This window comes from Aethalodelphis obliquidens, unplaced genomic scaffold, assembly GCF_003676395.1.
Source record: "Aethalodelphis obliquidens isolate GAN/ISIS:26980383/991018 unplaced genomic scaffold, ASM367639v1 scaffold6, whole genome shotgun sequence".
NCBI lineage: Eukaryota > Metazoa > Chordata > Mammalia > Artiodactyla > Delphinidae > Aethalodelphis > Aethalodelphis obliquidens.
In genome coordinates, this window is record NW_020837950.1 from 75,879,480 (window position 1) to 75,905,900 (window position 26,421).

At 56.2% G+C, this 26,421-nt stretch overlaps 1 protein-coding gene across 2 annotated transcripts in view; it reads right to left on the reverse strand.

The window, feature by feature from the left end:
• Positions 1–25,640, reverse strand: part of PDE6B (phosphodiesterase 6B) — a 29,047-nt gene extending 3,407 nt beyond the window's left edge. The window contains exons 1-20 of one of the 2 annotated variants that reach the window (XM_027104014.1): positions 25,130–25,640; positions 22,318–22,470; positions 21,898–21,987; positions 10,295–10,435; positions 10,129–10,203; positions 9,169–9,233; positions 8,298–8,364; positions 8,105–8,152; positions 7,269–7,418; positions 6,939–7,082; positions 6,482–6,547; positions 5,830–5,976; positions 4,253–4,360; positions 3,824–3,933; positions 3,503–3,590; positions 2,993–3,093; positions 2,643–2,750; positions 2,057–2,120; positions 1,681–1,755; positions 373–456 (exon numbers count right to left, since the gene is read on the reverse strand). In XM_027104014.1, coding sequence (XP_026959815.1) covers positions 373–456; positions 1,681–1,755; positions 2,057–2,120; positions 2,643–2,750; positions 2,993–3,093; positions 3,503–3,590; positions 3,824–3,933; positions 4,253–4,360; positions 5,830–5,976; positions 6,482–6,547; positions 6,939–7,082; positions 7,269–7,418; positions 8,105–8,152; positions 8,298–8,364; positions 9,169–9,233; positions 10,129–10,203; positions 10,295–10,435; positions 21,898–21,987; positions 22,318–22,470; positions 25,130–25,597 — 2,352 coding nt within the window. In that variant the 5' untranslated portion in view covers positions 25,598–25,640. Of the gene's footprint in view, positions 1–372; positions 457–1,680; positions 1,756–2,056; positions 2,121–2,642; positions 2,751–2,992; positions 3,094–3,502; positions 3,591–3,823; positions 3,934–4,252; positions 4,361–5,829; positions 5,977–6,481; positions 6,548–6,938; positions 7,083–7,268; positions 7,419–8,104; positions 8,153–8,297; positions 8,365–9,168; positions 9,234–10,128; positions 10,204–10,294; positions 10,436–21,897; positions 21,988–22,317; positions 22,471–25,129 lie in introns of those variants that run through there. The other variant, XM_027104016.1, reaches the window with a different exon arrangement.
• Between the last annotated feature and the right edge of the window lie 781 nt (positions 25,641–26,421).

Below are 26,421 nucleotides of genomic sequence, written 5' to 3' on the forward strand. Positions count from 1 at the left end.
GGGCTGCGTGCACCCAGCTGGCGACAGTGGACCACCCCCCTCCTCCCAGGGTGCAGACACTGAACAAATGCACTGCACGTATACTGCAGTCAGTGCCCTGAAAACAGCGTGCAGCCCTGGGCAGGGGCGCCTTAGACGGGGTTTGGGAAGGGACATTTGAGGTACGACCTCGAGGTGAGCAGGAGGACGTTCTGGGAGGGAGAAACTGGGGGGGCTGATGGGGAGGGGACCCCTTGGGGTGACGCTGAGGATTTCGATTCCGAGTGCAGACTCAAGGGGGATGGGAGCCACCGTCCCCCCCCCCCCCCCCCCCCCGCCCATTCCCCGCCCCTCCCCTGCAAACCCAGCCAGGCCCTGGGCCACCCCGCTCACCTTGTACACGAACGTGCACACAAAGTCAATGAAGCCGACCTGCAGTTTGGGGAGCTCGGCCGCCTTGTTCCGGTCCATCATCGGCTTGTGGGGGAGCAGGGACACCGTGAGGCACCTGGTGGCAGGCGTGCCTGACACCTCCCCAAGCCCCCAGGACTCAGCCCCACCCCGGCTCGGTGAAATTGTCCACGGAGACAAGAGAGCAGCGCCCTGGGGATGAGCTGGCCTTGGAAGGGAAAGCCAGGACGCCCCTTCCCTTCTGACCCACAGCCCTGTTCTGGGGAGCTGCCCTAGGCAGCGCTGGGCTCAGGCCACGTCAGCCAGGCGTGGCGCGCAGAGCCCCTTCCTCCAGCTTCTCCCCCCCTTGAGCTATCCATGGTGCTGACCCAAGGCCTGGCTCGTGACTCGCAAGGGGGCAAACCCCCATGCTCTTGAAGGAGCTGTCCTTGGTGTCCAGACTCTGGACCCCCCTCCCCCACCCCCATCCTCGGTTGCCTGCTGGCAGGCCCTTCCTCGGAGTTGCCCTCTGTCTGGAGCTCGGTGTGCTGGAGTGAGCCATGCAGGACCCTAGAGGCCTGGCCCGGAGGAGACTGACAGGCTGCCTGACCTTCCCCCAAGAGACTTTGCTAGTTGGTCAGGGCACCCTTTCCTGCAGCCTGCGCCTGGCCCCAGAGCCTTCCCAGCCCGGTGCTCAGAGAGCTCTTCAGTGGCTGGAGTTGGCTTGTGAGACAAAATCTCTCTCCATCTCTTCTGCCCATTGTTGGGTAATGCTCGTGTCCTTGTCCCCATGCAGGTGCCACTTCGGTCTAGCAACAGGTTCCTGACCCCCACATTGCTGAGCTGAAGGTCCCGGCATCGTTATAGCCCTGAAGGCAGACTGAGTTCCAGTCACGCCCAGACGGGCCTCCCTCCCTCCCCTCCGCCCCTGTGACCTGGCGACTGTGCGCACAGGTCCAAGCCCCAGGGTCCTTCCAGTACTGGACAGCCCTGCCCCCCCGTCCCCGCCTCCTCTCCCCCTCCTCCCTGCAGAGCTGCCTGGGCCCGTGGAGGCCTTCGGTCATGAGCCCCAGTCCGGCTCTGCAGCTTCGGCAACGGCTTTCCATCACTGCAGGCATCACAGTTTTACCCAACCCCTGCCTTTTCCGCAATTTACCCAGATTCGGTCCCAGCTAAATTCTCACCAGATTCACGTCACATGACCCCACAAAGTGAGAGTTAGGTCCCAGGACCCCAGACTCCCGGGGTCCCCTGTCCGAGGCTCCCAAGCACCGTGATGGGTATATGGGGGATTCTGGAAGCAACACTCACGATGGGCTGCTGATCCAGAACTGTCCTCTCCAGGTCCCCTTGTTCCCAGAACTCAGCTGCCACCAGCAGAGCGACCTGAAAGGCACACGGAAGGCAGGCGTGCTGTGGATTCGGTGATGGTCAGATATTGTCCTGAGATCCTGTCAGGTTGGCCGGTGCCCTTGGTCTTCTGCACCCCAGACTCTGGTGTCCCTACTATTCAGGTTGGGAGTGCGGCAGCCCATTCCACCGTGGCGGCACTGGCTGGGCCCCAGAGCTGGGCAGCAGCCCTCGGCACTAGTTGCAGATGAATGGCTCTGTTCCCGCATCCCAGGCTGCACCTGGATGCAACCCCGTGAGGACTGGCAAGACGTCTGGGGCCCCGCGTGACTCTGACCTTGCTCTGGACTTCCCAGGGCTTGGTGATGGCAGACAGGTCACACGCCGTCATCATCATGGCCCTGTGGGCAGACGGAGCTCCAGGCACATCCACACTGGCCTCCCCCCTTCCCCTCCACCTCTGCAAGGCCCGGTGACCGTGGAGGCACAGGTCCAAGTCCCAGTGTCCTTCCGGCAGTGGACGGTGCTACCCTGCACACCACTCCACGCCTCCCCCACGCTCCCCGTCTCCTCGCCCCTCTCCCTGGGCAGCCAGGGACAGGAAGGTCAGCAAGTGCTTCCTGGGGACCAGTGATTTACACATACTTCCTAATTGGACCTCTGGGACAGGCCTGGGGCTGGACGTAGTTCTGAATCTGCACTTTGCAGGTGAAGGGACGGAGGCTCATGAAGCGAGCACGGTATGTAATTGTGGACAAGGCCGTCCACCCCCAAGTCCTGCTGCTGCTCCCCTGAAAGGAGAGCGGGCGAGGCGAAGCGTTGGTAGGAGGCGCTGAAGCTGTGAGAAGTGGGCTGTTCTTGCTGTGGAGCGTCTGGGCCCTGGGGCTCCCGGTCCTGCGGGGGAGGTGTTGCCCTGCACTCACATGACTATCTCCTTCCGCGTCGTCTCCAGGGAGAGGTACTCCACCCAGCTGTTCCTGTCCTCGTAGTTCTGGGACTCATCCACAATCTTCTGGAACATCGTCCTCTTCCTGAACCCCAAGGACAAAGGGAGGGAGTTGACCCCCGCCCCCTCACGCCACGCAGGACCACACGTCCTCCTTGATCTCAACCCCACACGCCCTTCCAGGAGAGGAACCGAGGTGGGGAGTGCAGCCTTTGTGGGGCCCCGGGGCGGGTTGTTTGCCTGGAGCCCCAGGTGCCCCCCAGCCAGGCTCCCTCCCCATGGGGCCTCCTGGTGGTCTCCACGAGTCGGGTGGGCGGTGGTACCCACTTGAAGTAGAGCGCCAGGTCTGTGGCGATGATGGCGATGTCCATGAGGTGGATCACGTGCTCATGCTGCCGCCGGTTCAGGTTCTGATAGATGTTCAGGGTCTGCAGGCGGGGCTCTGGTCACAGGTGTGTCCCCCCCACTCCCCGTCCTTTCCCCTCCCCCACCCCTCCTGGAGGTCATCCGTCTGTCCCTCTTGGCATTGCTGGCCAGCTTCTACCCAAGGGTCATGGGCCCCAGGCCCAGGTGGCCGCACATTGCACCGGGAGGCCCCCACCCCCCCCTCCCCCCAACACTCCAGGGACCTGAGCCCACCTCACCCCCCGTGAGGGCATTTCCAAACTGGAATCACCAGGCCCATCCCATCACCCCCATCGCCACCACCACAAAGCCTGCCTCCCTTCTCCAGCGCCAGAGCTGTGTGGTGTGGACGCTGGCAGTGGAGTTCCAGGGGTGCAAGCGAAGGTCAGTCGGCCAGGAAATACAGCAAGAGAGCAAAGGGAGGGCACGCACCTCCTCGGAGAGCAGGAACTTCCCGAACTCCAGGTGATGTCGTTCCAAAATCGAGGAGCCGTGGAGCTTGGCTAACGGGTTCTGGGATCTGTCACGGAGGTTCAATGAAAAGCAAGCAGTGGTCAGGAGCCCCAGAGCAGCCTGTTTGCCCCCAGCTCCCCCCATGAGGAACGGGCACCCCTGTGGGCGCAGCAGGCCCTCAGAGGCGAGCGCTCTCCCCAGCCGCTCTGCTGGGAGGCAAGCTCTCCGCAGGCCCCTCCCCGGGGACGCTGTGGCTGCCTCCAGCACACAGCCACGTGGGCGCCCCAGGAGCGCGCCTACTTCATCTGGTACAGGTTGTTGGTGCCCCGGTGGTCGATGTCGTGGCACAGGCCGGCGGTCACCATGGCGAAGGCCTCCAGGTCCGTGTAGTAGCTCTTCAGTTTGCCCGTCTGCAGAGACAGGAGCCCACGATCCTGCAGCCCGTCAGCACCCTCGCCTGCCCTTGCTTCCCTGCTCTGCCGGGTGGGGGCAGGGGCGTGGGAGGCGGGGAACTGGGCCTGACCCCACTGCCCCTTCCCAGCTCACGTGCTCTCCATCCACTTCCCGGGCTGGGGGTGTGCGCCAGTCAGAGGGGCCTCTGCCCTTGAAGGCCCCCACCTCCCACGTGGAGGGGCCGCCACCTAGGGTGCTGCCCTTGGAAGTGGGAGGGTCTTCACCACCCTGATCAGACGGGTGAGCCCTCTCCCCACCCCCGCCGCACCCACGCACCATGAGAAGCGTGAACATCGTCTGGGCCACGTTGAAGCCGTGGCGCCAGTTGTGGTAGGTGATTCTCCGGTACCCCTTGCTCACGGAGAACAGGAACCGCACCAAGACCTGAGGGAGGCGGAGACGTGGGCTCCAGGCACCGAGCGCCTGGTCCCACCGTCGCTCTCCCAGCTGACAGCTGTGGGAAAGGCCCACGTCCCGTCCCCGCCCCACCACTGGCCTTTCGTGGGTGGCACCTGCCGGGTGCACCCGGGGTGGCAGGCAGCCGGAGGGGTGGAGCCAAAGCCAAGAGCAGGGCATCTGGGCCTCCGTCCTATTGCGAAGCCCCAGATTGAGACACGGACCCCAGGAGAGGGGGCTGGGATATTTCAGAAGACGAGGTCCATTTCAGCCATGGGTATCTGAATGCGGCAGGATGTGTGGGCACCTGGCCCAGTGACGGGGGAAAGGGGATGGTGGCTGAAGGTCCAGAGGCCGAGGGGTGGCAGAAGGGTGAGCAGTTATCTCTGGACAATAGAACATGGGCCCAAGGGAGCCTCTCATTGCTTCCACTGTGGTTTTTAGGGCCAGAAATTATTTGGAAATTTTTTATTCTGTTAATACTTTCTACAGTTTATTTCTTTTGTGTTTTCCCTTTGTTTTTTGTACAATGTCTTTAGAAAATGCCAGCCTGCTGCACTTGTTCTCCAGGGCATAGAGAAAGACGGTTCCCTCACTTGGCCTTGGGGAAGCAGATGCTCCCTGAGGTGTGAAGGTGGAGGCAGGGCAGAAGCTGGAAAACCACAGGGAAGCAGCACAGCTGGGAAGGCTATGCCCCTCTCCCTGGGACAGTCTCTGAGGGGCCCTCTGTGCTCACACCTAGAGGGTGCTGTGTGCTTTCTGCACAGGTGCTGGGCTGCTTCTGTCTCCTCTTCCTCCAAAACCAAACACCCACTGCTGCCCAGTGATGCACTTGATGATCAGACTGCCTGGAGCACCTGTGTAACAAACTTCCCATCCATCCGTCCCTCCGTCCGTCCATCTGTCCGTCCGTCCATCCATCCATCCATCCAGCCAGCCAGCCAGCCAGCCAGCCAGCCATCCATCCATCCATCCATCCAGCCATCCATCCAGCCATCCATCCATCCATCCATCCACCCATCCATCCAGCCAGCCATCCATCCATCCATCCATCCATCCATCCACCCATCCATCCATCCAGCCAGCCAGCCAGCCATCCAGCCAGCCATCCATCCAGCCAGCCATCCATCCATCCATCCATCCAGCCAGCCAGCCATCCATCCATCCATCCATCCATCCACCCATCCATCCATCCATCCACCCACCCATCCATCCATCCATCCACCCATCCATCCATCCATCCATCCATTCATCCATCCATCCATCCATCCATCCACCCATCCAGCCAGCCAGCCAGCCAGCCAGTCATGTATTCTAGGCACACTTGCCCTGTATACTTTGCTGGCCTGCATTGTCCATTCTGTAATGAACATGTTTGCCCCCAGACTTCCTGCGAGACCTGGGACTCCTGACCACCTCTCCCCGAACTGAGACCCTGATCATGAATGACCCCTCACCTCCTGGGGGATCTGGAACTTTCGAACCACTCCCAGCTCGTAGTACATCTGGATGCCACATTTGACCAGCTCCAGCTCCGTGCACTCCAGATCAGAGAAGTGGAACTCATAGATATCAAACTTGGTGGGCCCCGGCAGCTCTTGCTTCTGTGGGAAGGATTGTGGGGCTGAAGGGGGCAGGCCCACCGAAGCCCCGCCTGTTCCTTGTCTCTTCTCCTCTCAGGACACTCTGTCCAGCATCAGACACCCCAGGTGTCCGGTAACATCAAGCCAGTAGCCTGGGGCACTCACATCCCCTCCCAGCTCAGCCCCCTTCCTCTCCCCTTCTCCCACCTGTGGCCCAACAACGAGAACTTGCCAGCTGGGCAGACACGGTGATGTTGTCAGGGAAACAAACACAAAGATACGCACATACACAGGCACACGCAGAGAGAGACAAGGACACGTGAATATACAGGCACACGGAAGGACACACAGACACATGCACTGACACGGGCACACACGATGCGCAGGAACGTGGACGCGTATCAGCGGCAAACATCACAAGCTCACGCTCTGTGCCCAAGCTCACTCCGGCCTCCTGGGAATGGAGGCGTCCCCCCCCCCTCAGGCCCGCCCAGTCTCCACCTGGGGGCGGGAGTCAGGTTCTGACCAAGATTCTCCCCAGCTCATCTTCCTCGCATTCCGCAGGCTCCTTCCCGAGACGCTCTCTTGTTGGCTAGGAGAGAGACCGTGTGCTATGAGACAGAGCGACAGTGTCAGCTACACCCCTCATGACTGTGGGACAAAGTGACATTGGGCACGAAAGAACAGCGGGAGCCTCCAGGAGCCCCGGCTGAGGCCTCTGGCTTCAGAGACGGCGACGATGAGAGCCCAGCCGGCTCTCGGTTCCTACGTGTCCCTGCCTCTCCACGCCTGTCGAAGCTCTCCACTAGGGCGATGACGGTGGAGGCCTTGCACTGCACGACCAGAAGGGCCGTGGTCGCTGCCTGCCCACAGCTGAGGGCCTGGGGCCCAGGGAAGGGCCGCCCGGCCGTGCGCGGCGAGTGGGCTGCAGGTGGTGCCTCTGCTGCTGGGATGCCCCGCCTCCCCGCGGGGCACCGACATACCAGGATCAACTGGATTTCGTCCCTGTCGCATCTCACGTGGTACAGAACCATGTCCTGGGCGATGTCCTTGCGGTTCTCCAGCCTGTTCATCTTGTCGTAGGTGTCGGCGTTCAGCGCCGACCAGCCCAGGAACTGCGTGAGAGACTGCAGGAGCACGTCACCCACAACGGGCGCCCCCGGTGCGCAGGGGGCTCCCAGGGGGCCGGCCTCCAGCCCCTGGGATGGGGCCTCACAGCTCCTCCCGGGCTCTCGCGCCGGGTCAGGGCCCGGAGCAGGCGGTGTCCCTGCCACACAGGCGTCACCTCTGGGGCCCACTGGACAGGCGCTTACCTCCATCAGGAGTTCGTCCTGCTCATCGAAGGGCTTCCCGTCTTTCCTGTTGTAAAACGTTGCGACCCCCACAATCTCCTCCTTCTTGTTGACGATGGGCATGGAGAGGACGTTCTTAATGACCCACCCAGAGTCGTCCAGAGGCCCTTCCTGCGAGGAGAGGCGTCTGGAGCTGACCGCTGCCCTGGGTCTGGCCCTGGCCCGGGCCCGGCTTGTCAGCCAGGGAGTGTGAACCTCGCTTCTTCTGCCCTCAGACTGTGGAGACTGGGTCACTGTTCCTGTCTGTTGGCCCCCAAGGGTGCGTGCTGTGACTTCTCCCCAGAGGAGAAGGGAGGCCTTGTCCACAGGGGCGGCCTCACTGTGTGAGTGCTGCGGTCGCACAGGGTCCCACCCTTGGAAGGCCCCCCGCTTGACTGAATGCCCTGCTGCCAGGTTCCTAATAATTGTTGAGCAAGGGGCCTAGCACCCCCGTCCCAGTGGGCCTTACAGTGGGTCCTAGCTCACATCCCACTGATGCCTGGCCGGTGAAATAGGGACCCTGGCCAGTTCCTGGAGGAGGCCCCGAGACACAAAGCCCGTCTCCACTGGTCCACTTGACCTAGGCCTACTTCAGAAAAGAGCCCGCCCTGGTCATGTATCCCCACATGGAGCAGACGTTAACCCTTGCCAGGCACAGGCGTGCCCAGCCAACACGCAGACCTGTGTGTACGGAACACGTGTTTGCTGCCGTTAGCCTGTGAGACGTGAGGTTGTTCCCTAAACAGTCCCTCCTTTCTGAGTCACAATGTCTTCTTTCCTAAGTACCACACGCTTTCTATGAATGAATAGACGGGTACCTGAAATTTGAACATTTCATCAGCCTGGGCGTTCATAATGTTACAGATCTGAAAAAGGACCAGAAACACAGTTTCACTTGAAGCGGCCAGATGTACAGTATGACTCTAACATAGACTCTGTCCAAGCTGAGGAGCTTCCAAGTGAGCAAAGCCGGGGCACACAGGCCGGTGGGAAGGGCTCCGGGGGACTCACAAAGCCACTTTCTGCCACGTAGGTTGGAAGGCCACTGGCGAGGGCCCAGTGGTCGGCGGGGGGTGAGCTGTGGGAGAGAAGCAGAGGGTCAGAGGACCAGATGCTCAGCTGTGTGTTCGTGCTGATTCCCGTCTCTGACCCCAGGTGGGCTGTGGGGAGCTGGCAAGGACTGGAAGAAGACGGGGGAGGCCAGGGGTGAGGTCTGGGGGCGCCTGAGTGGCCTCACTCCTCCTCTGCCCACGCTGAGGCCCCTTGCCCTACAGGGGACCGCACGCGTCACCCCTGAGGGCCTGGCCCTGGATCCCAGTCCCTGCATGGGACCTGCGGGCTGGGGTCCTGACAGGCTAGTGGGGCCACGGAGGCCACACGGCCATGCGGCTGTAGGGCTGGTAATGGCCAGCTGCCGCCTGCCAGTCTCTCTGGGCTGCCCTGAGCTCCACGTGGCTCTGCTGCCCGCTGGGCTGGGTCCCCTCCTGTCCCGCCCCATTGTGTGTGCAGTGTTGGGCCTCCCCTGCCGGGGGCTCTACCTGCTGGGCTCTCTGGGTCAACCAAAACGAGACCCTGAGGGCCTCAAGGGCCAGTCGCTGCTGACAGGGCCGCCTGGACAGCTCATCTGACCCCCTGGGCACCCGCACCAACAGCCGTGGGGCTTCGGGCCTCCTCAGGCCCCCACTCATTTCCTCCCAGACCAGTAAGTGGGCCTCCCTCCCCACCGCATCCTGCCGCGCCCCCCAGCTCAGGGAGCACCAAGGTGTGCGGGGCCGAAGCCGGGGCCGCTGACTCCGCCGTGACAGGTCCTCAGCCCAATCCAACCGGGGTCCGGGGTGGTCCTGCCCTTGGGCAGTGCTCCTCATAAAAGCCCGACACTTACGGGATGACCTTGATGTCTTCCTTGCCATGGAGGATGTAGTCGATGACTTTGTAGAAGACGATTTCCTGAGAAACAGACCCAGCAAGCGTGAGGGGCTCCCCGACGGGAACCCGTCAAGACATGTGCCCACATAACTGCACAGAGGCACACAGGTGCACACGATGTACACACGCGCCAACCATCGTGGGACACACATTACACACTCTGGTTTACATCTGTCTTCCCTCTGCCTGTGTCCCACTCAAGCCCATGCAAAAACTGGGCCCTGTGCTCCTTCACACATATGCACGCAGCTGACCCAGGCCTGTACGTCTGTGACACACACGCACACGCACACACACACACTCACACACTCACTCACACTCACATAACTATGAGAAGCCGTGGTCACAGCCAGCCTTTGCGCAGAGAATCCTGCATGCACTTGGCACACAGAACCCATGGAATCCTCTGATGCCCTGTTATTATCCCCATTTGACAGGAGGGGAGACTGAGGCATGGCCACGCTCTGAAGTATGACCCGGGTCAGACGCACAATAAGTGACAGAGATACCTGCCCATGTCCCTACCCTGCTCACACACACCCACGAAGCCCCGCTCAGGCAGATGTTACAATGATTTAAGAATAGGGCAGCGGGAGGTTAGGGTCAACCAGAACCGATGTTGGTCTTTACAACCAGGCTGACAACCCTTGTCAGGAGACCAGGCCTGGCCCTCGGCCCCAAAGCACTGCAGGGCTGGAGTCAGGGGAGATGGCCCCCGGGGGCCTGACCTCTGCAGCGGTCAGATAGCCAGCCGGCCCACAGCCTCGTCCTCGGAGCCCACACCCTTCCCTTAGCCTTCCTTCCCTCTCCCACCCTGGGTCGGGCTGGGACAGGCCCCTTCCCACCCTGGGGTTGGAGCCAGGAAATCCAGGGTGCACGGGCAGGGCCTGTCCCTCCCCCCAACCCCATGACTCACACGGCCGTCAGGTGTGCGTGGGCCTGAGTACGGCGGGGCTTCCCCCATCAGCACAGGCCACACGTCAAAGAATTCCTGGGTGGAGGAGAGAAGGGAGTGAGTCACTGAGTCAGCGGCGGAGCTGGGCGAGGCTGGCCGGGAGGTCCTTGGGGCGCTGAGGCCTCACCTTCTCCTTGGTCATGTCCAGGAGGCCCACTGAGTATCGGTCGCAGTTCAGATAGGCCCGCACAGTGTAGAAGGCCTTGTGGAACTGCCTCTCGATGTCCGTCAGCTCCTCAAATACCTTGTTGGCTGACCACAGCAGCACCTGGGGAGTGACATACCTGTGGGTCGTGGCCACACCTGCCCACACCCGTCTGACCACAGCGGCACCTGGGTGTGAGCTGTCACGCCTGAGACACACACATTCACATGCGCTCTGACCTCGGAGCCCTGGGGGACACTGGTGACGGTGCCTCTCCCAACAGGGCGCCGGCACCAGGCTGAGATCCAAGCGCGTGGCTCCCTGCTCCCTGCCTCGGGCCCTGCAAACCTTCTGGAAGGTAAAGTCTCCAGTCTTTGGCCACATCCCTGCCGCTCACTGCCTGGTGCTGGCCTCAGGCTGGGTTGGTGAGGGAATGAGTGAAAACTGAAATCGATTGCCATGAGCTCGAAGGGCAAAGATCTGACCAGCCAGCCCTCCATAATTAGCCTGTGAGAAGCTGGGGCTTGAGAACAGGAATTCATTGTTTCCTGGAGGTCAAGTGCTTTTGTGGTCTCTGCAAAGTGAGTTGAGAGTGGCCCTGGCCAGACCCTGCCCCAGACATTGACGCCCAACTGGGCCCCAGGCTGCTGTCCAGGGCCACCCATCGGGCTCTCCTCCCCCCTCCTCAGCCACGGCCCACAGGCAGGTCCCTCTAGACCCCACCCTTTCACACTCACTCACCACCTCCGTGCCCTCTGACCTTTAATAAGGGCGGCCTGGTGCCCAGCCCCTCCGCCTCCACTGCAATTCTTCCTTGCCTGGCTCCCTGCCTGCTGGGGGCCCTCTGCAGCACCTGCACTCTTTGTTGTTACAGGTAGGGATGGGCACTGGAGACCCCACTTGCCCTAGAGTCCTTTCACCAGGAGGCAGCCCACTGCCCATCTCGCTCTACTGGTAGGGGAGGCTTTCCCAGCAGCCCGGCCCCACCCTCTCTGTGCCCACTTCTCCTCATTGGTGGAGGAGGCTTTCCCAGCAGCCCGGCCACGCCCCCTCTGCACCCACTTCCCCCCATTGGTGGAGGAGGCTTTCCCAGCAGCCCGGCCACGCCCCCTCCGTGCCCACCTCTCCCCATTGGTGGAGGAGGCTTTCCCGGCGGTCTGCCCCCGCCACCTCTCTGCCCCGTGTGTCTGAATCGCACTCCCACTGTAACCTCACAGCTCACTCTGACCAACCACAGGGCCTTTGCACAAGCTCTGTTCTCTGCCTTCACAGCCCTCAGCCCAGAACTTTCTCATCCTTGAGTCTCAGCCTAAAGTGGCTCAGGGAAGGCCCTCCTTGAGCACCTGCGGCACCAGATGCCCTGCGGCACCCCATCTCGTCCCCGGCCTCTCAGATGTACAGTCTCATTGTCTCCGGACTCGACCGCAAACTCCATGAGGTTGGGAGGCACAGCTTTTTCATGGCTAGAGCAGCGCCTGGCCCCTGAGTGCTCAGCCTGCATTTGCAGAGTGCGTGGGAGGCGGCGAGATTCGCTGTTCTAAGGATCTTTAATCCTCCCAGCATTCAGAGGGCAGAACCTCACTATCCCATTTTACAGGTGGGGAACCTGAGGTCTCGAAGTTACTTGACTTTCCCGAGGTCACAGAGCTGGGGAGCCGCAGATCGGCATCCTTACCCAATGCGCGTGGGGGGAAGGTAGAGAGTTCCGTGCCGGGTGCATTCATTTCCAGGCCGTTAGCGGCAGGGGACTGAGGTGCTTAGTCACCAGCTGACAGAGGAAGGACATGCAGGGCAGTGGGTGTGGGTGACCATGGAGCCCCCCCTCCCCGACACATGTGGGAGACTCCCAGGTGGCAGACTCTCTAGGAGACCCGCGTGCCAGTGAGAGCAAGTCTGTGAGTGTGGGTGTGTGCGAATGTGTGCATCTGAGTGTGAGTGTGTGTGAGTGCTAGTCACCTGTGCATCTATCCCACAGGTAGTCGCTGAGCTATCCCTGGGTACCAGTCCTGGTTGGGACCAGAACCCATGTCACAGATGTCAGGGTGGGGGAGGTCGGGCGCTCAGGGATGTCCTGGACAGCTGAGCTCAGGGGTGAGGGTATCTGGGCCACACACCTAATTTCTGAGCCATCTGAGTAATTCAGTCCCCAAACTCATCCCCTAGGAGGGGGACAGAGTGAGAAGGTGTCCCCGCACAGCCTCTAGGCGAGACCCTCCACTCTCCACCCTGTCCCCTCCTTCTGTCCTAGCAGAGAGTGTCCTGTCTCCCCTGCCCTCCAGTGCCCCAGTCGGACCAAGGACCAGTCTCCACGTTGGACCCTGCTCTGAAGCAGGTACTAATATGGCCCCAAGGAAACGGGGGCTCAGCGGGCCAGGCAGCGTGTCCACGGTGGTCTGAAGCCAGGAGCGCGGGCCACCCCAGGCCTCTGCCCTTCCCCTTCTTCCTGTTTCCATTTTTAACTCTCTGAGTTGAGTCCAGGGTGCACCCTGAGTGAGGTGCAGGCATCTTCGGAGGCACCTGTAGCCACTGCCAGGTCAGAGTTTAGAGTTTTCCAGCCGCCAAGAAGGGGGCTTTCACTGCCAAGGGAGTGGGTTCAATCCCTGTTTGGGGAACTAAGATCTCACAACCCATGCGACCAAAAAATAAATAAATTAAATTAAATTAAAAATTAAGAAAATTACATTAAGGCAAAGGTAATAAATATGCAAATGCATTGCTTCCTCATTATTTCGCTACAGTTCACTGTTTTCATACTCCTAAGGTTTCTGATGGTGGAAAGGAGGTCCACACTGTGGCCCGTCTCTTCCCAACCTCACGTCCAGTGACATCGCGGTGGGAGCTGCGATGACAGAACCAGCCTGCACCCCCCGGGGTGGAGGAGAGCCAGCCCCTCCTTGCTGCTTCAGACTCACATATCCTGACCTCTGAACGCTTCCACTTGTTCGCAGATCAGGGCTGCGCGACAGCATTTGAGCCTGTATGCTCTCTCTGTAGCTCCTGCATCGGGACGTCTCCCACCCCATCCTGGGAGGGGCAGCACACATGCTCCAGTCTTCACACCAGCCAGTGGATCGTGGACAAAAGCACAGCCTGGGGGGCAGCACGGAGGCCAAGGCCCTGCACCCCTGGGGACTTTCATCCAGCTGTGGTGCAACATGGACCGTTGGGCAGGGGGAACCACAGCTAAAGCTGGCCAGTCAGCTTGACGCAGCAGGTCTGAGATAAATTCCAACATCCCAGGGCCAAACCTATGATTTCTTTGTTGCTTCTATGGCCTCTGACCAAAGTGGCTGAGACACTCTCAAAAAGGGATTAACGGGAGCCCCTGAGCCAGAGTCCATGGAGATAGTGATCAGGAAGGACTGACAGTGGTTCTTGACTTGGGGAGGGGGGCCTAGGACCCTGGAGGGCTGCTAAGGTCTGGGGGAGGGAAGGGTGGGCACTGTGCTGAGAACTGCTTTAATTGGAGGTCGGGGCTCCCCTACAGCACGAGGAAGAAGCGGGCACCAGGCTGAACCACAGGCAACGTGGCAGCCAGGCTTGGTTCATTTTAGACTTTTCTTTTCAAAAAGAGCTGTGAGGGAGAGCTGTGAAGTAATTAGGTTTCTTTAAAATGCCATTCAGAGTGTAAGGTCTCAGAAACGGCTTTCTACTGGATTAGGCGACGTCTGAGTGGAAATCAAAGCACTTAATTGAGACGTGTATGCCCATTGTTGGAAGTCCCCGTTAGAACTCCCACCGAAAGCACGTCTGTACGTGCACACGGTCTGAAGAGCTGGAAACGAGTCTCCAGATAGTCGTGTTTCCTAAGTGTCAGAAATTCATTTACTGGAATGATATTTATTGCCTGCTTTAGGTCTGGTATAACTGGACAACAGAACAGACAAAAATCCCCAACTCTTAGAATTCACTTTCTAAAGTGGGGAGCGGGTGGCAGCTAGAACATGAACAAACCAACCAACCAGAAGGCTTGGCACAGGGAGATGAGTAAATGCAGGGGATGCAGCAGGTGGAGTTGGGTAGGGAATACAGGGCCAGAGTGTGGGGATGCTCAGGTCGGGGGAGATCTCTCCACGGAGGAGCCATGGGGTATGTGGGACGGTATTCTTGGCAGAGGGACCTGCAAATACAGAGGCCCCTGAGGGGAGCATGGCTGGGGCGGAATGGTGGAATGGGGTGAGCCAGAAAGGTGCAGGGGAGTCCCTGAAGACCACCAAGTGACAGGACCTAAGTTTTCAAAGTATGGCTCTGACTGCTGAGTTGGGGTGGCTGATGAGAGGTGCAGAAGGACAGGGACCCTGAGACAGTCTGCATGAGAGGGAGCAGAAAAGCGGGGTATCCAGAGAGGGAGGTGGGGACTCAGGACATGACAGGCAGAGAATCAAAACCCTGGCTTCTCCTGAGACCTGACTTTCCTATAGAGGGAACACAATCCCCTGGGGGAGATCCACTGGGGGAAAGTGTGTGTGGTGGGGCAAGACCCAGAAAATGCTCCAGACGTGCCTCACTAGGCCCGCACCTGGGGTATGTGGGGCTGGATTTGAATCTTGCCTTGAGGCAACTGTTATGGAGCTGCTGATACGAATTTGGGGAGATGTCTTCACAGCAGTTAGGTTAAGGGGCTTGGCCGAGAGGAAGCTGGGAGAAAGCAAGCCTCAAAGCAAGGGCAGAATGAGAGCCACTCAGAACACCTCCTCCAAGGGAGATGGGCTAGACCTCACCTAGGGCAGATGGACACACAGCGAGAATATTTGGAGAAATAAAGCCTGGAAACCCCTGGAATTTGATGAAAGACATGCATATTTCCACCCAAGAAGTTCAAAACACACCAAGTAGGATGAACTCAAAGACACCCACACCAAGACACATTATAATCAAGCTGTCGAAAGACAGAACCTTGAGAGCAGCGAGAGAAGTGACTCATCGCATACAAGGGATCCTCAGTAAGTTTATCAGCAGATTTCTCATCAGGAACTTTGGGCCCAGAAGGCAGTGGCCTGATGTATTCAAAGTGCCTAAAAGAAGAAGAAAAAATAACAGCAAAGCTGTCCTTCAGAAGCGAGGGAGAAATTGACGTCCCCAGAAAAACAAAAGCTGAGGGGGTTCATGACCACTAGACCTGCCCTGCAAGAGCTGTCCTGCAGGTGAAATGAAAGGACCTCAAAGCTGTATGGAGAAATAAAGATCCCAGCAAAGGTAAATACATGAGCAATTACAACAATTGCTGGAATTATTGTAACGATGAAAACTATAAGACATCGCTGAAATAGATTAAAGGAGACACAAATACTTAGAAAGACATCCTTTGCTCATGAATTGGAAGACTTAATATTGTTACAGTGTCAATACTACCCAAAGTGACCTACAAATTGAATGTAATCCGTATCAAAATCTCAATGATGTTTTTGCAGAAGTAGAAAAACCCATCCTAAAGCTCATATAGATGCTCAAGGGACCCTGAATAGTCAAAACAACCTTGAGAAAGAGCAAAACCGGAGGCCTCATATCTTCTGATTTCAAAGCATAGTACAAACCTGTATTAATCAAAACATGTGATACTGGCATAAAGACAGACCTACAGACCAAAAGAATAGCTTATAGAGTCCAAAAATAAACCCTAGCATATATGGCCAAATGATTTCTGACAAGAATGCCAAGACCATCCAGTGGGGAAAGGGCAGTCTTTTCAACAAATGGTACCAGGAAAACCAGATATCTACACGCAAAACTATGAACTCAGAAGAAAACACAGGAAAAAAGCTTCATGACATTGGATTTGTCAATGATTGCTTGGATATGAATTGAAAGACACTAACAACAAAAGAAAGAAATAGCAAACTGGACTTTCTGAAAATTAAAAACCTTTGTGCATCAAAAGACACCATCAACAGAGTAAAAAGGCAACGCACATGGGAGAAAATATTTGCAAATCACACTTCTGATAAGGGATTAATACCCAGATTATGTAGAGAACTCCTAAAATTCAACAACAAGAACAAAAACAAACAACCAGATTTAAAAATGGGCAAAGAACTTGAATAGACATTTCTCCAAAGAAAAAATACAAATGACCAATAAGCATATGAAAAGATGACCAATATCACTAATCATTAGGGGAATGCAAATCAGAACTACAGTCAGAACTAACTAACAGCCGTTAGGATGACTAGTGTTAGAAACAAAACAAAACAGAACACAAGTATTGGCAGGGATGTGGAAAAATCGGGACTCCCTTGCACTGTTGGTGGGAATGTAAAATGGTGTAGACACTTTGGAAAACAGTATGGAAGTTCTTTAAAAAATTAAACAGAATTACCATATGATCCATCATTTCCCTTTCTGGGCATACACTCAAAAGAATTGAAAGCAGGGTTTCAAAGAGGTATTTGTACACCCATGTTCACAGCGGCATTATTCATAATGGCTAAAATGTGGAAGCAACAAAAGTGTCCAGCAACAGATGAATAGATAAGCAAAATGTGGCCTATACATACAATGGAATACTATTCAGCCTTAAAAAGGAAGAAAATTCTGTAATATGATACAACAGGGATGAACCTTGAGGACATTCTGCTCAGTGCAATAAACCAGTCACAGAAAGACGAATACTGTAGGGTTGCACCTGTATGAGCTAAACTCATAGAAACAGAAAGTAGAATGTGGTTTCCAGGGGCTGGGATGGGGGCACCAGGGAGTTAGTGCTTAATGAGGATAGAGTTCCAATTTGGGAAGCTGTGTAGAGTTCTGGAGATGGACGGTGGAGATGGTTGTGCAACATGAATGTAGTTAATACCACTGAACTGTAGATTAAAAATGATTAAGACAGTAAATTTTTTGTTATGTGTATTTTAGCACAATGAAAATAATTGGGAAAAAATTAAAGGGATGCAGAAATATATACCATGCTGACACCAATCAAAAGAAAGCTAAATAGTTATATTAATTTTATACAAAGCAGACTTCAGAAGAAGAGAAATGATCAGGAGTAAAGAGGGCTATTACATAACGATAAAGGGGTCGTTTCTCCAAGAAGACATAACAGCCCTTACTGTGTATGCACCTAACAACGGAGCATCAAATTCCATAAAGAAAAACTACTAGAACTGCAAGAAGCAATGGATAAATCCACTACTATAGCTGGAGACGTCAATGTTCTTCTTTCAGTGAATTGATAGATCCAGCAGGCAGAAAATCAGTAAGCAAATAGTTGAACTAAACAGCAATGGATATAATGAATATCTATAGACTACTTCATCCAACAACAGCAGAATACACATTCTTCTCAGGGTCACATGGGACATTCGCCAAGAGAGACCATACTCTGGGCCACAAAACACATCTTAACACATTTGAAAGAATTAAAAATCATAAAGAATACATTTTCATACCACAGGGCAATAAGCTAGAAGTCATTAACAGAAAGATGTTGGAAAATTCCAAAATAGATTAAACCATACACTTCTAATTAATACATTTCTCTTGAGAAGAAGTCTCAAGAGAAATTTAGAAAGATGTCGAACTAAATGAAAATGGAAATACATACATGTCAAACTTTGTGGGATGCAGTGAAAGCAGTGCTTGTAGGGAAATTTACAGCATTGAATGTACATATCAGAAAAGAAGAGAGATCTAAAATCAATAATCTAATCCTAGGAAACTAGAAAAAGAAGACTAATTTAAGCCTAAAGGAGGCAGAAGAAAATAAGTAATAAATTGTAAAACTCTCTGCCCCCCAATTTAATAATCTAGATTAAATAGCTTAGATTAAATGAATGTTTCAATGCCTTGAAAGACACAAACTACCAACAGCCACAGAAGGAGAAATAGAATAATCCTAATAGAGCTATAAGTATTAAAGACATCGGATCAATAATTAATAACCTTCCGAAAAGAAACCACCAATCCCTGATGGATTCACTGGCGAATTCTACAAAACATTTAGGGAAGAAACTACACCAATTCACTACAATCTCTTCCAGAAAATAGAAGCAGAGGAAGACATTTTAACCCATTCCCTGAGGCCAGCATTACCCTAATACAAAAACCAAATAAAGCCATTACAAGAAAGAAAAACTACAGGCCAAAATCTCTCGTGAGCATAGGTACCAAAATTCTTAACAAAATATTAGTGAAACAAATGCAATAGTATATATAAATAATTATGCTCCGTGACCAAGTGAGAGTTATCCCAGGTGCACAAGGCTGGTCCAGCATTTGAAAATCAATTAATGTAATCCATCATATTACCAGGCTAAAGAAGAAAAAAATAACACGATCACATCAATTGATGGAGAAAAATATTTGACAGAATCGAACACTCATTCGGAATAAAAGCTCTCAGCAAAGTGGAAATAGAGGGGAACTTGGTCAACTAGATAAAAATTCTACAAAAACCCTACAGTGAATGTCATACCTGATGGTGAGAAACTGGTTCTTTCCCTAATACTGGGAGCCAGACAAGGATGCCCCTCTTACCGCTCAGTCAGCATCGTACTGAAAGTCCCAGCGAACGCAATAAGGCAAGGAAAGGAAGAACAATGGATAGACATGGGTAGGGAAGGAGAAAAACTGTCTTTGTTTGCAGATGACATGATCATCTATGTGAAAATACCAAGGGATCAATCTTTAAAACCTCTTGGAACTAGTTATTGTCTTAAGGTCACAGGATAACAAGGTTGACATACAAAAGTCAGCTGCTTCCCTTTATACCAGCAATGAACAATTGGAACTTGAAATTAAGAACACAATACCACTTACATTAGTATATCCAGGATGGGTAAACAATAAGGTCCTACTGTACAGCACAGGGAACTATATTCAATATCCTGTGATAAACCATAATGGAAAAGAATATTCAAGAAGAATGTATGCATATGTATAATTGAATCACTTTGCTGTACAGCAGAAATTAACACAACATTGTAAATCAACTACACTCGATTTAAAAAAAAGAGAATGTACAACTTCTGTTTTCCCAAATGCACTGGTAAGAGAATGAAAAGACAAGCTATACTTCTGGAGAAAACATTTGCAAAATACATATCTGATAAAGGACGTAAACCCCAGTTTTACAAAAAAACTCTTAAAACTAACCAGTAAGAAAACAGACAACATAATTTTAAATTGGGCAAAAGATCTGAACAGACACCTCACCAAAGAGTAGGATATACAGTTGGCAAATGAGTATATGAAAAGATCCTCAACATCATTTGTCATTAGAGAGTTGTAATTTAAAACAATAATACGAAACTCCTATTAGAATGACTAAAATCTAAATAACTGACAATACCAAAAGCTGACAAGGATGCAGAGTGACAGGAATTTTCATTCATTGTTGATGGGAATGTGAAACGGTACAGCCACTTCTGCACAGTTTCTCACAGAGTTAAACACAATTACACCATATTATCCAGCAATCACACACCTTGGTATTAACTCAACCGAATTGAAAACTTGTACCCACACAAAAACCTGTCTACAAATGTTTATAGCAGTTTTATTCATAATTGCCCCGAGCTGGAAGCAATCAACATGTCCTTCCATGGGTGAATGGCTAAATAAATTGTAATGCATCCAGACATTGGAATACTGTTCAGCAACAAAAAGAAATGGGCTGGGAGGAGATATGGGGATGTATGTATATGCATAGCTGATTCACTTTGTTATAAAGCAGAAACTAACACACCATTGTAAAGCAATTATACCCCAATAAAGATGTTTAAAAAAAAAAAAGAAATGGGCTACTAAGCCATGAAAAGACACGGAGGAACCCTAAATGCATATTACTAAGTGAAAAAAGCCAGTCCTAAAAGGTTCCGTACCATATGATTCCAAGTGCATGACATTCTACAAAAGGCAAAACTATGGAGACAGTGACAATATCAGTAGTTGTCAGGGCTTTGGTGGAGGTGGGGGTCTTTAGGGTGGTGAAATGATTCTTTATGACACTGTAATGGTGGGTACATGTCATGATGCATTTGTCAAGACCTATAGAAATTTACGGCACAAAGAATGAACCATAATGTTTGCAAATTTAAAAATCATTTGGTAGGTTGGGGGATTCCAGGAAAGAATGCAGACTGTGACAAGAGAATGCAAGAGATCTCCTCACGGAAGCGGGTGGGGAAAAGGTGCTGACCTCAGCGTTTTTGGAAATGCATGGCGTCTGCAAGAGTAAAGGCAAAGGAACTGCACACATCTCTGTGCTCCAGTGATGAACTTGTTTCTCATGGGTCACAGGCACCCTGCTGTACGCGTGCAAGGGGGCTGGACAACGACGTTAAGTGGACGGCAGAGGACGGGAGCCAGGGGTCTCCGTGTAGCGTGGGGGGGGGGGGGCGGAGGCCAGAACGATCCACGGGGGGGGGGGGGGCGGAGGCCAGAACGATCCACGTGGGGATGATGGGGGTTGGTGGCATCAGCAAGAACTCAGGCTTAACTTAATACAGATGCAGATGGTTACACGCAGAAGTATTTACAGACGTGCACCTGCATGGGCTTGTAGACACACACCTATCTCCTCGCTCCGTCAGCTGAGAGGACCTAGAAGCTATGACACGCCAAGCCAAGATCACACCTGGTGCCCAGGTCGTTGTTTCTAAGACCGTCTCCAGCAAAAAGAACCAGTACTCCTTGAGGAATGGCTAATTCCAGGACTGGGCCGGAAAATACAAATGAGATGGAAGCATTTTGTAGTGCCAGAGAATAAGGAGGTGCAGAACCCCCAAACCAAAAAAATCCACCCACCAAACAACCAAACAGATGGGGTCGATGGGCATGTCAGAGGGCGCAGGAGCTGCTGAGAAAACAGGCTGAGCAAAGAAATCAGTCGGGTCGCGCCGGAAACACCCGAGAGTCCCGACTCACAGACAAATGTCGGCAGAAGGAAAGAAGCGGGCCGAACAAATCCCCCGTGCAACCCCGTCCCCACAGCGTGGGGCTGAGTCCACCTGGTGGCCTTCTGACGTGCCCTCCGGAGCCCCACGCTGCAGTCCCGCTGGCCGCAGGCTTCCAGCTCCTCTGCGGCCTCAGGCCCTGCCCAGCGCCCTCTCTCACGCCCTGCCCGCCCCACCGTGTCCGCGCCCCCTACCGCCTTCTGCACGGGCCACAGAGGGTGGAGCGCCGTGTCCCCCCGGGGCCCCCGGGCCTCCTCGCTCAGGGGGAAGCCGACTGCAGTCCTGGAAGCCATTGCTCTCCTGTGTGGCCAGAGGCAGGACCCACCGGGAGGCTCGGCCGCGGACTGTGGGACCCTCAGCCCCTGCTCTACGTTCATAATCCGCCCCTGCTCCTTCCACAGAAGGCTTGAGGCAGCTTCTAGGGAGGAATGCTGACGCCCGTGTTTGCAGGTGGTCACAGCCCCGGGGCCCGAGGGCGAGGCACCCGGCGTCGCTGCCCTCAGCTCGGCATACTCACAGCTCCGCGTCCGCAGCCACGGAAGCCCCGGGCCCTCTCCCTCGGCTGCCCAGGTGCCCACAGAACCATGTGCCTCTGTCCAGAGACCAGGGTGGGGGGACCTGGCCACACTCAGGCAGCCCGGAGGGCCTGGAGCCGGCGGGGGTGCCCTGGCTGGCAGCGCGCGCGGGTACCTGGCCTCGGCGTGTCTCGCAGTTGTGCAGGTAGCTCAAGTGGTGGATCTTCAGGTTTAACGTCCCGAAGTTCAGATACTTCAGGAAAACCTGAAACGGGAGTTGTGGCGACAGCAGGTCAGACCCTGGTGTTCAGATGTGCGCCCAGGTGCGCGTTTGTGGAGGAGACACCCAGCTGCCTGGAGGCGGGGCCGCACGCGCAGCGTGGACCTCAGCCTGCGGGCCGTGGGCTTGTACACAAATGTGTAGACGAGCCCTCGGAGCCGAGCCTAGGAGAGGTGCCTACACAGACGTCACCTGCCAGGCGTGGGCCCCGCCAGGCGCTGGACCGTGAAGACCCGGGGACAGACGCGTGTGCGCGTCCAGAGGGCTCCCGGGGACAGACGCGTGTGCGCGTCCAGAGGGCTCCCGGACACTCACGTCTTCATCTTCACTTGTGAAACACGGGCCGTCCAGCTTGTTCACAGCCATGATCACAGCCACAACATCTTTGCCGTTCATGATGGGCGTGGCCAGGATGTTCCTTGTCACATATCCGGTCAGCTCATCAGCAAAGGAGCTGAAGTGGGGACACTGCAAGGCAAGAGGAGAGAAGGGAGAGGCCGTCGCTCTGCGGACCTGGAGTCTTGGTCTCCCTGGTCCCTGGGGGTCAGGGCTAAGCTGCCCAGGCCAGGGCTGAGACCCAGGTGGCCATGCCCCGGGTATCAGGAGCCTGGGAAGCACATGAGGACACAGCCAATGGCCTGCCCTCGGGGCTCCAGCCTGCCTTAGTCTCTATCACCCCATCTCAGAGCGAGCGACCCCCAGCTCTCGATCCACAGGCTCTGCAGAGGCCTTGCAGGCTCTGCACGCCCCCTGGGCTGCGGGCAGACCTAGCTCCTCCCACGTCTGCTGCCATCTGGCCGACTGGCCTTCTAGATGTCTCCTGAGTCTGTCTAGTCTGCCTGTCCCCAAGCCCCTCCTTGTCTAGGCTGCCATCTCCTGCTGCCCTCAGCCACCCTGGGCCACCTCCCATACCCAGGACCTATCTGCCACGCCCCGGGGGGCGTCTCCTGGGCCCACGCTCCAGCGGGCTTCCTGCCCCAAGATGAGACCTTTGCCCAACTCTGGCCCCCAGGGCAGGTTCCTCCAGCCTTAAAGTTGCTCTTTGGGGCCTCTCCCTAGTCAGGGGCCAGTGGAAGGGCTCTCAGGTCTGTCTCCACAGGGAACAGCTCATCTGAGCTTTGTCCTGGCCCAGTTGATTGAGTGCGACCAGCCTCAGGCCCATTGCCCCTGATCTCACTGCCAGAAACACCTGCCCGCCCCTGTCCCCATTCCGAGGATCGGCATCCACCCTCCGCCGCACAGAGAGGACCTGGGCCTTGGTGTTTCCCTGCCCCTCCGGCCCAACCCACTTCTTTAAAGTGCCCCCAGCTCTCTGCTTCCACTGCCCAGACCCAGCCATCGGTCACCACAGCATCCCGGGCCCCCCGCCTCCTGACCCAGCTGTGCTCCGCACGGCTTGTGCAGTCCTGCCCCCTCCTCCCTCCTCTGAGCCACCCCGGCTCCTGGGAATTTCCTCCCACGGCCAGCCGCCCACCTCGACAGGGTCTAGATGCCTTGGCGACATGCCGGACCCTCTGGGACCTCCTGCCCGGCTGCCTCCCCATGAGCCCTGGGGTCTCAGGGGCCACAGAGGGGTGGCGGGGTGACATCACAGCCCTGCGGCGCCCCCTCTGGCCACCGCTGTCCACACCCCCCCGCCACGGTGGGACACAGGCTCTGCCTCAGTTTCCCCTCATAAAGTGACATCTGGGCTTCATGATACACTTATTGGAGACTCGACTTTTTGCTGATTTTGACCCTGATCTCTGCTCCACTGCAGCGTAGCCCTGAGGATTAAGGCGAATGCCATGCCCCTGCCCCATGAAGGAGGCATCTAGCGTGCTGGGCAGTTGTGGAAACATCAGAGGGAGCTGAGCCCCAGGGAGAGACAGCCCCACCCCGGGGCAGGCACAGGCAGTTTGAACCAGACCCTCAGAGACACCAAGAGCACAGGTGGGGGGTGCAGCTGGAGGCTCACAGAAGGGAGGGGGCAAGATGTAGTGGGAGAGGCGGGGGTGGCAGGGGAGGCACTCATTGTAGCCCCCCATTCCCCCCATTCCTGCCGCACTTCTGTTCCTGGTAATTTATGCTCCTGACATCCCAATTCACGGGTGACCCGTTTCCTAAAAAGGAAGTGAAGATGAAGCTAATCTGAGAGATTACTATATTCAGGTCGCTGGGCCGAGGCTTGTTTGAGCAGATAAGTTTAAGAGGATTGCAGCCGAGGAGCCAGGGGTCTGGGGGTCCGTCCACACGTCCGTTTGTCTCCAGGAACGAGGGGACATTGGCTGCTTTGGCAGAGGCCTGTCCCGCTGGGTAACGCCCTCTGGATTCCTTCACAGAAAGTGGAGGAGGTGAGCCAGCCCGAGGCTCCTGCTTCCCGCTCCCAGGCCATAGCAGCAGCCCTCTCTGGGGTGGGACGGAGGGGACGGGAGAAGGCGGCCAGTTCTCCCTGCGCCCCCTCGGGGCCCTGTCCCTCACACGTGTCCAACAGGCGTGGTTCCCCCCAGTCCCAGCCGCCCTCTCCCCTGGGGCATCTGTCCTCCTGGCACCCCGCCCCACCCCCAGAAGTGTCATTGGCCTCCCCCTCCCTCCCGTCCAACCAGAACCTGTCCTCCCAGACTTCTCCGCTCCAGGCATTCACTGTGTCCACCCCTCCTGCCCCCTCCTGGACCAGCTGCTGCTGCTGCTTCTTTTTTGGCTGTGATGCCTGCAGATCTCAGTTCCAGGATTGAACCCAGGCCGTGGCAGTGAAGCTGGCGAGTCCTAACCATTGGACGACCGGGGAACCTGGACCAGCTTCTCCTGAACCCCCAAACTTGCTCGCCCCAGTGAGCAGTATGGTTAGGGCTCTGGGGTCCACTGGCCCCTCCATTCTGGGCCTCTGCGCCAGCCCCTGCTCAGACGCCGTCCTCCCAAACCCCCATCCAGGGAATCATAGGTCAAGGGGGCAGCAGGGCCTGCCCAAGCTGCCCTCCCAGCCACCCCAGGGCCTCCTTCCTTCCCGCGAGCTCTGGCCTGGACCTGTTCCACTTGCCTCTCTGGCCGCCTTCCTAAAAGCCGAGGGCCCCCTCACAGCCAGTGGGCTGACCCATCCTTCGGGGACTGTGGGAACACTTCGCCAACTCCCACGAGGCCCAGGACCCACCTCCGTCACATCCTTGACATTCACCACCTTCTTGGTCTGAGCCACGTGGCCCACGACCCCAATGTCCAGTGGGAAGAAGATCTCGGAGTCAGGAGGCACCAGGCAGTCCTCCAGGGCGCTGCCGGGCTGCACGCTGAAGAGGCGCGTGGCGAGCTCGGCCATGCCATTGCGCTGGCGGTACATGAAGAGGCTGCAGCGGTCGGCATGCAGGATGGAGCAGAGACGCCGCAGGATCTTGAAGACCACGCGCTCCATGTTCACGCTCTCCTGCATGTCCTGCACCAGCTCGAACAGGGCCGTGCTCTCCTCCACCTGGCACAGCTCTTGGAAACTGGTGCAGCCCGCTGGGCACCCATCCTCGCAGGCGCTGGCCACATCCTCAGGGCTCAGCTTCTTTCCAAAGTACTGGTCCGCAAAGCCAGGGTTCTGGTCCAGGAACGTCTGCACCTGCTCCTCGCTGAGGCTCATGGTGTCCGGCTGCCCGTCTGACAGAAGCGGCAGCCCCCAGCGCACAAGGCCCTCCCGCAAACACTGTCATCAGCAAAGCCTTTCTTAGCGCTGATTACCGTACCAGCTGGTGCGCCCACACCTGCTCTCCCTCCCTCCCCTTAGGTCCCGGACTGCCCGCTTCCTTCCTGGAAAATCAGACTCCCTGGACTGGGGGCTGCAGCGGGACAGCTCAGGGCCTTCTGCCTGAGGCAGGGATCCTGGGCGCTGGGATAAGCCCTCACACCCAACCCCTGGAGAGGGGTAACCCCTGGAGAGGGGTAACCCCTGGAGTGCCATGACCCCTTCTGCCTGAGCGGCCGCCCGAGGACTTGGGACGGTCCGACAGGTAGCTCCAAGTCTCTTGGGGCCCCAGACCCGGGCTGAGGTGTGGTGGGGTGGCAGGGCACCAGCTCTGCCTTGGGGAGGTGGAGGGACTCCCGACAGGGCTGCCCACGTCCACGGAGGGAAGCGGGTAGAAGGGAGGAAGGTGTGGGGGTGCGACCGTAAGGGGGGCCTTTCCCTTCTCTTCTGTGGCGAGAAGGCGGCTCTTGTCTGTTAAGAGGCAGCAGCCTTAGTTAGAAATGGTCCTGGCGAATGCCCAGCACGCATCTCCCTTTTGGCCTAATTCCTACTTATTGGGACCCTTATTCATGCTGCTGGACCCTCTCCTTGCATAGCGCCCACAGTTGCAGTGCCGGCACTGCCATATTTACCGACGGGATCATTCCTGAGCGTCCGTGCCTCAATCAGGGGTCCCCGGGCCCAGACGGCAGCCAGCTCTCCCGCTGAGGGCGCGGCCGTCC